Raw genomic sequence first — 12,913 nt, forward strand, 5'->3', positions numbered from 1 at the left:
TTTCAAATATTTTCAACAGTATAGATCAAGACTAACGGAGCCAATCGTCGATTTGGAAGCCGCATCATTGAAAACAATTAGACAGCACGGAGGCCTCCGTACTACCGATAATATACCGGCCTATCTATCTATATATATATATAAGAGGATCGGTCCACGGGTGGCGTTGTGGACCTGGACCAAGCAGTAATATGCAGAAATGGATTGCGCTACCGTCCGAAGCAATGCACCACGCGGCCTAGTACGGATGACCGGATGGCGGCATTAAATCCTGGCCGTCCATAACTGGCTATCGCAGAGAGCATCTGACCGCCGGTTTACCCGCGCACCCTGTACTTGTCCGCAGAATGGCCCCCCCGGCGGGGAGATAGGGAGACTCCCAACATCAAATATAAAAAGTTTAAATTATAGAAATTTTTTTTATAAATATTTATTTTTTTATATTTTTTATTTTTAAAATTTTATATTTTATTTTTTTAATATTTTAAGTTATTATATTTAGCATCCTTCTGTTAAGTTTTATTACTATTTCTTTTATTTTTTATAATTTATATTAAAAATACCATCTAAAATGAGAGAAATACATTGATTTTTTTTCTTATAGAAAAAGTATGAATAATTTGTGTCATTTTATCCTCTCCATCAGCACCGTATTTTTCTGAAAATAATTTTAAAATTTTAAGGGGGGCAAATATAGCCTTTAAAAATTAAAGAGAAAAGTAAAAAATGAGTATTTACCAGAGTAATTTTTTATAATTTAACCAATATAAAATTCTAGATTTAATTTAGTAAAAAAAATAATGCTGGAGTATTTTTTCTTTTGGGGAGGGGGGTAACTTATGTAAAGTATAAATTATTTTGTATCAACTATTCAACCTTTCAAAATTTTAATTTTACTATTCAATATTTTAATTTATTTGATTTGAGTTATTCAATAGTATTTTTACTTCAAAATTTAAAATAACTGTTTATTTTAATAAATTTATAATTGTGAAAATTATATAAAATATATTAACTAAATTTGTAAAAATAAATAATTCAAATAAATTTTGAAGTTGTATTATCGTTGACTAACTCAAATCAAACAAATTAAATGATTAAATAGTTAACTAAAAGTCCCATTTGTCTTGTCCCTTTTTTTCATGGAGTTGCTAAAAAAGAAGCAAAGTGCGTGCCAGCATAGTCCATAATTTAGATAAATTTAATACATTTTTTTCAGCTTAGTGATAGATTTTTATTCTAAAACTTTTGTGCCTTATAATATTTTTATTTTTATAAAAAAATGTAAGGAGTACAAATCTGATCTTAGAAGCAGTAGCCTGAGTTTAATGATTAATAAATTAATGCTGGGATTAAAATCTAATACAATTGAAAATTTTTACAGCAAATTAGAGTACAATTATTGAGTTTACTTGCACATATTAAAATTAATTCACTGAAACTGATAAAACCACAAACATATATGAATTAATAAATACAAGCGATATAAATTTTTGTCCAATTCACGATGTCGGCGAGAAAATAAAGTGCCAGTCCCTAGGAAAGTAGGAAATGAGTTTTTTTTTTTAAAATTGTTAAATTCTTATGGGGAGAGAGAGTGCGCATTGAGAATTGAGACCACCCCAATCTCCAGGTGGAATTTTTTATTTTTATTTTTATCCGTTCTCGAACAAAAAGAAATTTCTTTTTTATTATTTTCTTGTTAGTTAAGACGATTTATTTTATTTTATTTTATTTCATATANTGCCAGTAATCGTGGCCAAACCCGGTATTATCAGAAAACAACCGGGAAGTTTGATGATTTGAAAGCAGGAGTTCTTGGCCCTGAGACCAGAGAATGCTTGGGGATCAGGGTAATCGACATCTTACTTTTCTATTATATTTTGTCCTCCATTTGCAATGCCTGCAATTGGCTGCTTGGAATTGCCTGCTACACAGTTAATTGTTGTAAAAAGAGTGTGATGTAAAAGATGCTAGCTTGCTTGTAGCACATGACCGAATGGCAATTTTTTGCTCTTTAAATCATGTTTTTGTAAACAAACCAATCCGTGAACAAAATGCCATTTATTTGAGGCTATTGAATCTGTAAGATGAGTATAGTTCAAATCACAGTATATATATATATATATATATATATATATATTTTAGCTGCTGGTACGAATATGCCGGCACGTGAGCTGGACCATGTTAGTAAATTTGCAAATTATTTGATTTTTTTTGATAAAAAGGACTTATTCGCGTATTATACGCGCGCCGAATTATTCGGAGCCAAAAAAAGGTCGCCCGCGCGCGCTCCCGCCTCCCGCTCCGTGAGCACTCCCGCGGGCACTCGCGGCTTGTGGTCGCGGCTCGCGGGTCGGCTAGCCCAAAATAAAAAAAAAATCCCAAAAACTCTCCTTTCTAAACACCTCACCCAAAAACAAAAAAAAAACTCTTTTAATATTTTTTACTTAATTAGCTTAATTTTGTAGCTATTTATTATTATATTCTTAAGAAATATGAGTATTTATACTAATAGCATAAATCTTGAGAGAAAAAAACTTTAATTTAATAGCTGAATTTTTTATTTCGAATTTTTAATTGATGAACATATAACATCCGTATAAATCACGTATCCGAATAATTGACGAATTTATTTTATAGCCATATTTTTCAATAAATTTAAAAATTAAAAAATAAATTTTATTCAAATTATATCCGTACCGAATTTTTGCCGAATCCGAATTAACAACTGTGGAGCTGGATAGCGTACTTTGCCGACGATATCGTATGCGGACGCGGTCGCATGGTAAATTGGTAACCCACGTTGCAATTACCGCCCTACCCACAATGATTGTGCATTTGCTATGGAAGAGTCCGCATAATGAGACGAAGGGGTCGAAAACTCGGTGGGTTTGAACAGTTTCGTTCATTGCATGTTTTGACACCGCACCCGCACGGGGTTAGCAATTCAGCTCGTTGTGTACAGATTAGTTCGTGTTTAGTTCGGAATGAATTCGATATCGAATCGTTTATTTTATAAACGAGTCAAATACGAGTTGAATTTTTCAGCTCATTTAATAAACAAGACAAAAACGAGCAGAAACAGCTTGTTCGTGTTCGGCTTAATAAGAGCTCGAAAACAAATATTTTATATTTATATATAAAAATAATTTTATATATATATATATATATATATTGAGAGAGATAGATAGTATGCTATCCGCTTCGTTTATTTCATTGAGAAATAAACTTAGCTAGAAATGTGAATCTAACTATGATTCGAATTTGGGATCTCGAATACTAACTATCAAACCCTTTACCATTTGCATTAGGAACGGTTGGTAAAATAATTATATATTTTTAAGAGGCAAATAATACATTAATATTATAGAATCTTATATAAATTAATTATATTAAAAAATTTAAAAGTCGTGCATCGTGCGGNGTTGGAACGTTAAAAAGAAAAGAAAAGATAACGCGTTTCTATTGCTGCAGAAACTAAAAATAAGATCGTAAATTTAGTACTTCTACTACAAATAAACAACGTTCAAAAAATTTTATAATATAATATTTCTTCTAAAAATACTACTCAGAATTCAACAGTGGGGGTGTAGCTCATATGGTAGAGCGCTCGCTTCGCATGCGAGAGGCACGGGGTTCGATTCCCCGCACCTCCACATTAATTTTCCCTTTTTTTTTTTTTTTTTGTTTCTTTCCAAACAAACTACAAGCAAATATCTCAAATTACAGGTATCTGTGCGAAATCGTAAAATTCAAAGGAAGATTGAGATTTTTTTTTGGCTAAAATGAGAGAGTACACACACTCTATCTGACATGTATACAAGAAACGAAAACCCGCAGAAAACCGAAAATTATTAGCCTCGCAAAACCAGCCAGTCTAAACAGTCTAAACAGCGGACGGAAACGGTACAAACAAATTACAGTTGATTACGGTCGCACGACGAGAGAATTCTCAGTAGGTAGGGATGGAAGAATCGGCTTTTACTGCATACGCATGAATTCCCCCTGCTACATTGAAAACTCTCTTGAATCCCTGCATAATAATTTTAAACCTTATCAGCCCGAAACGAGTTTGTTTGGCGTAAAGATTGAAATTCAGCCCGAATTAGTGCAGAGAATTACCTAAAACTTTGTATTCCGGGACAATGACAGGGAAGAAAGAAACTCGTGTTGCGCAAGGAACGGTGTGAAATAATCAGAAGATATGTTTTTTGCTAAATAGTCAAAGTGCTGACAGAATGTTCAGTGTTTTTGAAACTTTGGAGAATTGAGGGATGTTACAGGGTTAACCATACAAGTTATGGTTGGCTTAAATGGGTCAGCATCCTGTTCTGTGGCGGGAGGCCATATTGGGCCGAGTCATGTTCAAAATGGCGTGAGGCTGGATGGGTCGAGTTATGTTCGAAGTGGCGTGAGGCTAGTTGGGCCGAGTAACAATCGAGACTCGTGATCGCTGTATCTATACACTTTAAGTGAATTGGTTACGTATTTCTAACAGCTCGAGCTTTGGGATTAATGGTTAGCGCCAACGATCCGATAGTTATTACTAGAAAATGAAAATTGAGATACCTGTGTTTGCAACCATTTAGCAACCTGTAGCGAGCGCACACCATGGTGACACTGGAAAATATGAACCAATGCCACTTATGAGATGATTGTGAAGCAGAAACATTCTAATGATCCAAGAGAATTATATATAGCTTTCGACTGTTAAACTCATCCTGATTTGTGAATTGAATCAAATTTCTAACTTAAAACTGGAAAACCAAGTAAAGAAGGGCCTGCAAAAGTGCTTTATATTGACAATTGCGGACTCACCAAAACATAGGTATCCTTCTCAGGATCAAACTCATCCATAATTACTGATCCCCATGTTCCAAACTGTCGGAGAGGAAGAACCTTAAAACCCGGCAGAGAAGCTTGAGCTCTTCCATGCAAAAGTAAAAAAAGATCATAATTAATCAGCATAAACCCAATAAAATTGGTATGCATAAGATTAATATGAAGCATCAGGAACAGGATTATAATCACTGGACTCTCAGAATTTAATTTCTACACAAAGGAAGAGAGAAGTATCGGCTGCATGTGCTCGATGACAAAGCTCACTACAAGTATAGTGACGAAAAATAAGTCTTGTTATATTATTGTTTTCGTTATGGCTTATGTTTTGTTCTTACTAACTTAGGACCACAATTGAGATAGCAAGATCATATTGAGATAATGGTAGCATGATAATTACTCAGTTTTTACCTATGATGTACCTTACACTTACGAATCAGAGGATCCACACTTACGCAGGTCTAAGATACTAAAATGCAAGGAGAGGAGAATGGATAATTAATAAGGATTGTTCCATCATTTTGAGAGAATTGAGGGAGGAGGCTAATAGAAATATATATATTTTTAAAAAAACTTACACTTCCTCAGGCTCTCGGACATCAATCAACTGAGCTTCCTCAACAAAACTAGGGTATTGCATTTTGGAGTGAAGCTCCAGTGGCTCGATATCTTGAAGTATACATTCTTCCCTGGCATAGTAGTAAACTGGATAAAAAATCACAACATACAACTCTCCGATGATGAAGCCACAGCTTGTACAGATGTTATGATTCTTTACCTCTCTGAGAGCACTTGCAGCAAATGCCATCCAAATTTAGTCTTGCAACGCACAACTTTGTTTACAGGAGCATTAAACGCAGCATCTTCAAATTCTGGAACCTGCTCAAATTTCACCAAGTGGTTTATTCAATATTCGTGTTAAGGAGACAAATAACACACTTTACTCATTTATATTGATATATAGTAATTATGTTCTCAATACCGTTTGCCCTCTTCGGATCCACCCGAGCATTCCACCATTTTCCTTTGACGGACATATCGAATACTCCACAGCCAAATCGCTCAAATCTACTCCTGAAATGTATCAGCACGAAGAATCATGATCGACCCTTTCCTACATATATATAGGTACGTCCGAATGGTAAAGAAATAGTCTTCGATAAAAGTAAACACAGTTGCCCATTTAACAACAAAGTTTAACCAAAGCTCCATGTGAAGACATAGAATTATCGTGTTGGTGTTCTGTTATAACTATTTTAATACATTCTCCGTAGCATCGTAATTGACCCTACGATTTCCCACTGTGCTGTACCATGCTGACACCACAATGAAGTTGAACAACTGGTAATGTTTTGCATATATGAGTTTTTTAAGTTAATTCTTGAGTAAATTCCCAAAATTGATCATGTCCGGGAAAGGAAGAGGTAAGAAGGGAATTGAAACATTCGTAACCAACTTCAACCTACTTAGTAAAAGTTAGGCTATTGGTCTTTGGGATGTTTTAATCATTTATGTTCAACACATGATAATACAATAAATAAGTAGCTTAACCAAGCTAAAAAAAAACATACAGCATCTGAAAACGGGGAAAAAAGTAGTTTTTAACCAAACCAACCTCCCGAAATCCGTTGTTGGAGCTCCACCAAAAGCTTAAGATTATCCTCACCAACAAGCAGATGCTGAACCAGAAGCTCTTTATTCTCTCTTCCACTACTACTTCCACCACTGAACAGAGCTGTGGACACAAGAAGAAACAGTAATCCAAACCCAGTTCAGTAAAAACAAGGTAAATTCGTATAGACCTTATCTGAACCATCGCAGATTTCTGAAACGGGTACCTAAACTGTAAATTTTTTTTAATTTTGCTACCTAACCTTACAACTCTTCCTAGTTTCTAACAATTTCTCTGAAAATCTGATCAAATTCTTGCGGAAAACGAGTAAAATTTCCCAAATTCATGAAAAACTCAAGGGAATTCTCAACGAAAGGGATCAAAAGATGAGTCCTACCTCTTCCTCGAACCCTCGGATTAGCCATAATGGAGGGGCTCCGCCTAAAGAAGCGCGAAGTGGAATTGTTTCCAATTGGGGGGCGTGAAGAGCGTGGGATTTGAGGTGGGGCCGTAGAGAGGGAGGAGACGAAGTAGGGTTTAAGGGAGGAGGAGAAGGGGAGAGAGGAGAGGAGTGGGATTCGCAAAGAGGAGGAGGAGAAAGAGGGGAAATGGGTCGCTCGAAACATTTCTTTCGATTTTTGTTGGATTTTTTTTAAAAGAATTTCGCTTCTCGATTCGATCTTTAAAAGTGGTTCGAGCATGTAATATCCCTTATGGCTCGGGCTTGTATATTGCTGTTCTTGGTGCTTCTGGTCGCGGATCTGAGGTAACGTAATCGGTACCGAGGCTAGAGAGGTAAGGAAATAGAGATAGAAATTGGGATTGAGATAGAGAGAAGAGAAATAGAGGTAGAGAGATAGGCAGATGAGGATTGAGAGGTGAGGGTTAGGGAAAAAAGTTGGGATAGAGATAGAAGATAGAGAAGAAGAAGGGTTTGGAGAAGAACCTTTGGGGGAGAAATAGACTATTTCATTTTCATTGATACCCTGCGAATTACATCCTGCTAACTATATATAGCCTATACAACTTGTACTGAAATTGAAATTAAACTATCCTAAGAGGACTTAACAGCAATTTGTCAAAAATAGGAATGAGGCCTGATGGGTTCAATCCGGTTGCCTTGAGGGCCTCGGGTGGGCTTGTTTGGTCCAAATCGCCTGGGAGGCGGGCAAACGGACTCGGGTCCGCCCTTCTCTGCACTACCCGCAACCCTGCGGGTTTTGGGTTCGCCATTTCGTCCCGATCCGAGCTCCTGGTTCGCCCGACCCGTGCGTAACGGTAAGTGGGCGTCGGTTCCTGCCTTCTCCGCATCATCCGCCAGCTCTCTCTCCGTCGCCCCAACTACATGGATTTCGTCGGACCTCCCGTCGCTCTCTCCGAGCTTTGAGGATGCCCTAGCTCAGTCGAGCTCGCCTGAGCCCCTTCGGAGGCTCCTTCCCGCCGGAGTTCCGCTCGAGCGCCTTCCTGCCGGATCGCTCCGCCAAGCTCGTTCCCCACCAACCTCCTGCTGCACTTCTCTTCTCTACTTTGTAAAGTTGACATTTTTACTACTCTCCCATGCTAACTACTGCTTCTACCATTTATTCTTCAGGGTTGTTACAGAGCAGTGATCGGCGAAGTTTGAAGTCGGTGATGGAAAAGAGAGTCGCCGCCGTATTTAATGGTGGTGTGTTTACGGTTGGGAAAGTTTAATGGATCTCGGCCCAGAATCAAATAAAGCCCAAGAGAGATTTAACGGATATTTTTCTTTCTGGGCCGAGCCCAACTTGGCCTGTAAAATTTCATATACATTTAAAAGTTCAAATTTGGTCTAAAATGATTGGGTCAGGTTAAGTACTTAAATCTCTAGACTAAGAGCTAAAGGACTGTTCAGAACACAAAAAATGGAAGGTGGAAGTCGGCGATCATGGGAAACTCGTGAGGCCTTTGGAGATGCAGCGCTTGGTGGGTAAAAGTTAGAGGCGAAAGTTACCGCGACGTACTTCTGTTTTCATAGCGACCGTGAGCTCCGATATGGCTAGAGCTTATGACTTTGCCTCCCATCCGCCCGCTTTCATGATCGACGTATTAGTCTCATATCGGATGAAAATAGCATTATTATTGGATATATAAGAGTACTCCATACTGATAATAATAACTGAGTTTAAGTATTTTGGGCTGGTTGTTTGGGCTCAACGAGTTATTATTGACAGCGAGTTGGGTCATTGCATTTGATGTTAGAGCTGCGTGAGATGAGTTTTGTCTGAGTTAGGATCGGAATGACAGACTAAGTCAGAATCAGTGAATAATAAGTTAAATCAGAGTCGGAATTATAAGTTGAGAGTTTCATCCAACCAAACACACTCTTCTAACTAAAGAGATGAAAAATCGGACTTTCTGTTCCGCTCTATTTCAATTATTTGCTAAATCTGACTCAATTTTCGGAGCGTCATTTGTTTAGAATCTGCATGCTGATCAGGTGAAATGCTCACGGGCAAACTTTGAAGTTAAGTCTAAAATCCAGCTGTGAGGAGGTGTTTGGTCTCTATCGAGCTGTTAGGGACTAATTTTTCAAAAAAGTGGTTATCTTCTCTAGAAATCAAACCACAACTCATGCCCTTTGGCATTGTCACTCCAATTCTCGATTTACACGGGACTGTAGATTAGATAATGGATATGTAAATGAAGTAAGATTCTATGGAGACACCATCGACTATGGATTGTGAAATAGTTTTTTTTTTTTTTTTTTTGACACACCTCAAACTTTAGCTATTAAAATTAAGTAAAAACATTTATTAAATAGAACAGTAATATATATATATATATAGAGTGAGGCTACTATGCTATCGGAAGCACGGAGCCTTCCGTGCTTGCAGCTCGTTTTCGATGTTGCGACTTTCGAATCGTCGATCGGCTCCGTTAAACTTGATCTAGAATATTTGGAGTACCTAGAAAATAAATTTTATTATTTTTTGATATCATTTGCCTAGTGATCGAATGAGCTCAAAATCAACAAATTTCAATGGCCGTAGTGAGCCGTTTGCAAGTTTAACGGTGTAGAAATATCCAAATCACATGAAATTTTGATAAAAAATTCTTTATACTATATAAAACAAGATCAATATCTTTGATTTAAAATTTTAATGTCATATTATTACATTTTGTAAGATTTTTATTTTTAGCCATTGATTTTGAGCCCCTTCGTTCACTAGGCAAATGATATCGTAAAATCATAAAATTTATTTTCTAGGTATTTCAAATACTCTAGATCAAGTTTAATGAAGCCGATCGACAATTCGAAAGTCGCAACATCGAAAACGAGCTGGAAGCACGGAAGGCTCCGTGCTTCCGATAGCATAGTAGCCTCACTATATATATATATATATATATATATATATATAGAGTAGAGCCTGAATACTATCGGTAGTAACGAGCCGTTTTATACTACCCATTTGTTTTCGATAATAGAGCTTCCAAATTGACGATCGGCTCCGTTAAATATGATCTAAACCATTTAAACTAACTAGAAATCAAATTTCAGGCACTTTCGATATTGTTCTTTATCCATCAAGTGAACAGAAAAATGAATGGCTGAAAATGAATACTTTTAAAAAAATATGATAGGAGTCTTGTAATCAAGATCAAGAGTATAGATCTTGTTTTAAATAGTTTAAACAATTTTCTAACAAAAATTCAATTGATTTGGATATCTTTACGTGTTAAACGAGAAAACGTCTCTTATCGACATTAAATTACAAATTTTAAAACCTTTGATCATTAGACAAATATGTCGAAAAGATTTGAAATTTGATTTCTAAAACACTTCAAGTGGTATAGATCATATCAACGAAGCCGATCGTAATTTGGAAGTTCTATCATCGAAAACAAATCGTAGTAAAACGGCTCGTTTACTACCGAATAGTATTCTAGCTCACTACTATATATATATATATATTGTGGTGGTAAGAGTCAACAATCCAAAACTAGCTATATTAGGCAATAATAATATATGAAAAAAAATCTTTAGTAAGGAGCTCCTTAACAACACATTATTAAGAAGTTTCTATATACTACCATGTGTCAATTTTGTCTCCATTCAAATTTTTTTTTTTTTCTTGAAATTTAGCATTATAAAATACCTAACAAATTTCAGGATGGAGACAAAACTAATACATATATAATAGCGAATTAGAAACTTTCCAAAATATTATCGTATTATGGGTGCGTTTGGTTCGCATTATAAAAGATTATTAGGAATAAAAGATATCCGAGAATTTTATTCCTATTCATTCTATTATTAAGAATGTGAAATTCTTGTGTTTGGTTCGCACGGTAATATTAATTAGCCATATTATTTAATATTAATTGCACAAAATATACAATTAATTAATTTATTTATTTAATTTTAGATAATGTTACCAAAAGTTTTAACATCTTTTTAGAAAAAATGGAGAGAGAGTATAAGTTAGAGAGAGAGAGCATAATTAAAAAAATAGAAAGAAAAATATAGTCGAAATTAGAGGGAGCGAGAGAGTTGAAATTTTAGAAAGAGAGAGAGAGAGAGAGAGAAAGCTTAGTTTAGAGAGAGAAAAAAAAAGTTAAATTTTAGAGAGAAAAATAAGTTTAGAGAGAGATATAAGGTTAGAGTGTAAAGAAAAATAATATCAATTAGCCGGCAGGTAGGAAGAAAGAAAGAGATTAGATATATTATGATTACCCCAATCCATTAATATGAGGATACCCACCATCTCTCAAGGGAATGGGATTAATACTTTGGGGTGAATCATATTCCCAAGTGAATTTAATATTACCAACTAGATTACTTAGTGCGTTTAGCTAAACACCGTTATATTTTTTTATTCCCATTGAATTACTAGGAATCTTTAAAAGATAGCGCGAACCAAACGCGCCCTATAGGTTATATTTTAGAAGTTGATATTACTTGGGAACTAATCTAGCATTTGATGCATTATCTGTCATTGTCTTAGCTGAAACTAAAAGGAAAGTGACCAGAAGGTGGTATAAACTATACAAACCCTCGTAGTGTCAAAAGATATTACACTCTGGAGAGTGCTATTTGACAAGGATTGCTCCTTGACAAAGCGTGGAAAATGCACGAATCTAGAAGGTCTTTTCGTTTTTTTCCTTTTTGTTTAATGGTTTCTTTTAATATTTTTGAGGTGAATATATATGGAAGGTCTTTTTCACATCTCTCTTTCTTGTCTTTAATGGTTTCGTTCGTTTGTACGCTCCATTCCTAGTCATGGACACATGATTCCTTCTATCCAGGTTTAATTTTGTGCATATCTTTAGATTCCTTTCTCTTGTAGTTATGTACAGCTGTTAATTTTCAGCGCAACATGCTGATCATGAGCCAGTTTGTGTTCGACTCAAACAGGTTCAATAAAGTTATAGAATTTGACTTGAAATAATATGGAGCCACACGAAACTAGCTCATTTGATAAACAAGCCAAATCTCAGCTTACCCTGTCTTGCTCGCGTTCGGTACATTTACCCCATCACATCTCTCATAAATGGAAAGGATTAGTGATATCATGGTGCATGAATTTAGCAAGGATTTGGTGTTCTCAAGTCATAATAAGATAGAATCACACGTTATCGCGTTATTTATACATCAGTAAGTATTAGTCAAATTTAAAATTCCTGATACAAAGTGCGTGTTCCTACGCAGGTCGAAATTATACATAAATATTTAGCAGAGCTTTGCACAATAAGCTAAAAATCTGATGGTTGGTATTCGAAATCGCAAGTTCGAAATCTAATTGCTTCACATTTTTAATTAGCTGCGAGCAAAGTAGAATTGTTGCCGACATTTGTATAGATTGTAAATGTTTTTTTTTTTTTCTATTGCCTAAATATGATAGTTGGATTAGTTCCAATGTTCAATAGTGTGTTAAACACTATCTTGTATTAAATTTCACTTGTGATATTCGTAAATAATTTTTTACTTTCTCAGCAAAATTGAATATGAATTATCACCAATCACTATCATGTTTATTATTATTGTGGAGAATGATGTTTTGCTACACTATGCATGAATGTAAACTAGTTTACTGATTTTTTTTTTTTTTTTTTTTCTAATGTTATGAAATAAATTGGTAGGTCCCAATCCAAAAACTCCCTAGTAATTAACAAAATAAAAATACTGATCCAAACCTGTTTTTGAACCAAGCTCACACCTTAGTTACCACCCAATTAAGATTCAGTGTTTTCATAGATTAATTATGATAACAGCTATGTATTAATACACTTATACTATATTATTTATAAAATTTAATACGATGGAAAACGACTCACAAATAACCTTAGCAACGCATCTCCTGTGGGGCAACTCAGAGTGCACGCTAAGAGCCAAGTAATTAATAAGCCAAATAAGCCCGCGTATTATATAGGTGAAAATATGGAGAGACACCCTCAACTATAGGATATTTTGAAACAAACCTCTTTTTTTTATATAGT

General features: G+C 35.4%; 1 protein-coding gene and 1 non-coding gene across 3 annotated transcripts; one reads left to right on the forward strand and one right to left on the reverse strand.

The window, feature by feature from the left end:
- On the forward strand, nt 3,587-3,659 carry TRNAA-CGC. Its single transcript has one exon. It is a non-coding gene; the product is annotated as a tRNA-Ala (tRNA).
- On the reverse strand, nt 3,750-8,039 carry LOC109724182 (rhodanese-like/PpiC domain-containing protein 12, chloroplastic). Of its 2 annotated transcripts, XM_020252912.1 has the most exons (8): nt 6,852-8,036; nt 6,458-6,577; nt 5,825-5,916; nt 5,621-5,721; nt 5,421-5,531; nt 4,822-4,930; nt 4,573-4,623; nt 3,750-4,036 (listed from the first exon to the last, which is right to left on the reverse strand). In XM_020252912.1, the coding sequence occupies exons 1-8, from the start codon at nt 7,153-7,155 to the stop codon at nt 3,956-3,958; spliced, it is 969 nt and encodes a 322-aa protein (XP_020108501.1). In that variant the 5' UTR covers nt 7,156-8,036; the 3' UTR covers nt 3,750-3,955. The 2 variants fall into 2 exon arrangements, with proteins under 2 accessions (XP_020108501.1, XP_020108502.1); XM_020252913.1 differs by lacking the exon at nt 4,573-4,623 and having other exon boundaries at nt 6,852-8,039.

Source organism: Ananas comosus, linkage group 18 (genome assembly GCF_001540865.1).
Source record: "Ananas comosus cultivar F153 linkage group 18, ASM154086v1, whole genome shotgun sequence".
Taxonomy (NCBI): Eukaryota; Viridiplantae; Streptophyta; class Magnoliopsida; order Poales; family Bromeliaceae; genus Ananas; species Ananas comosus.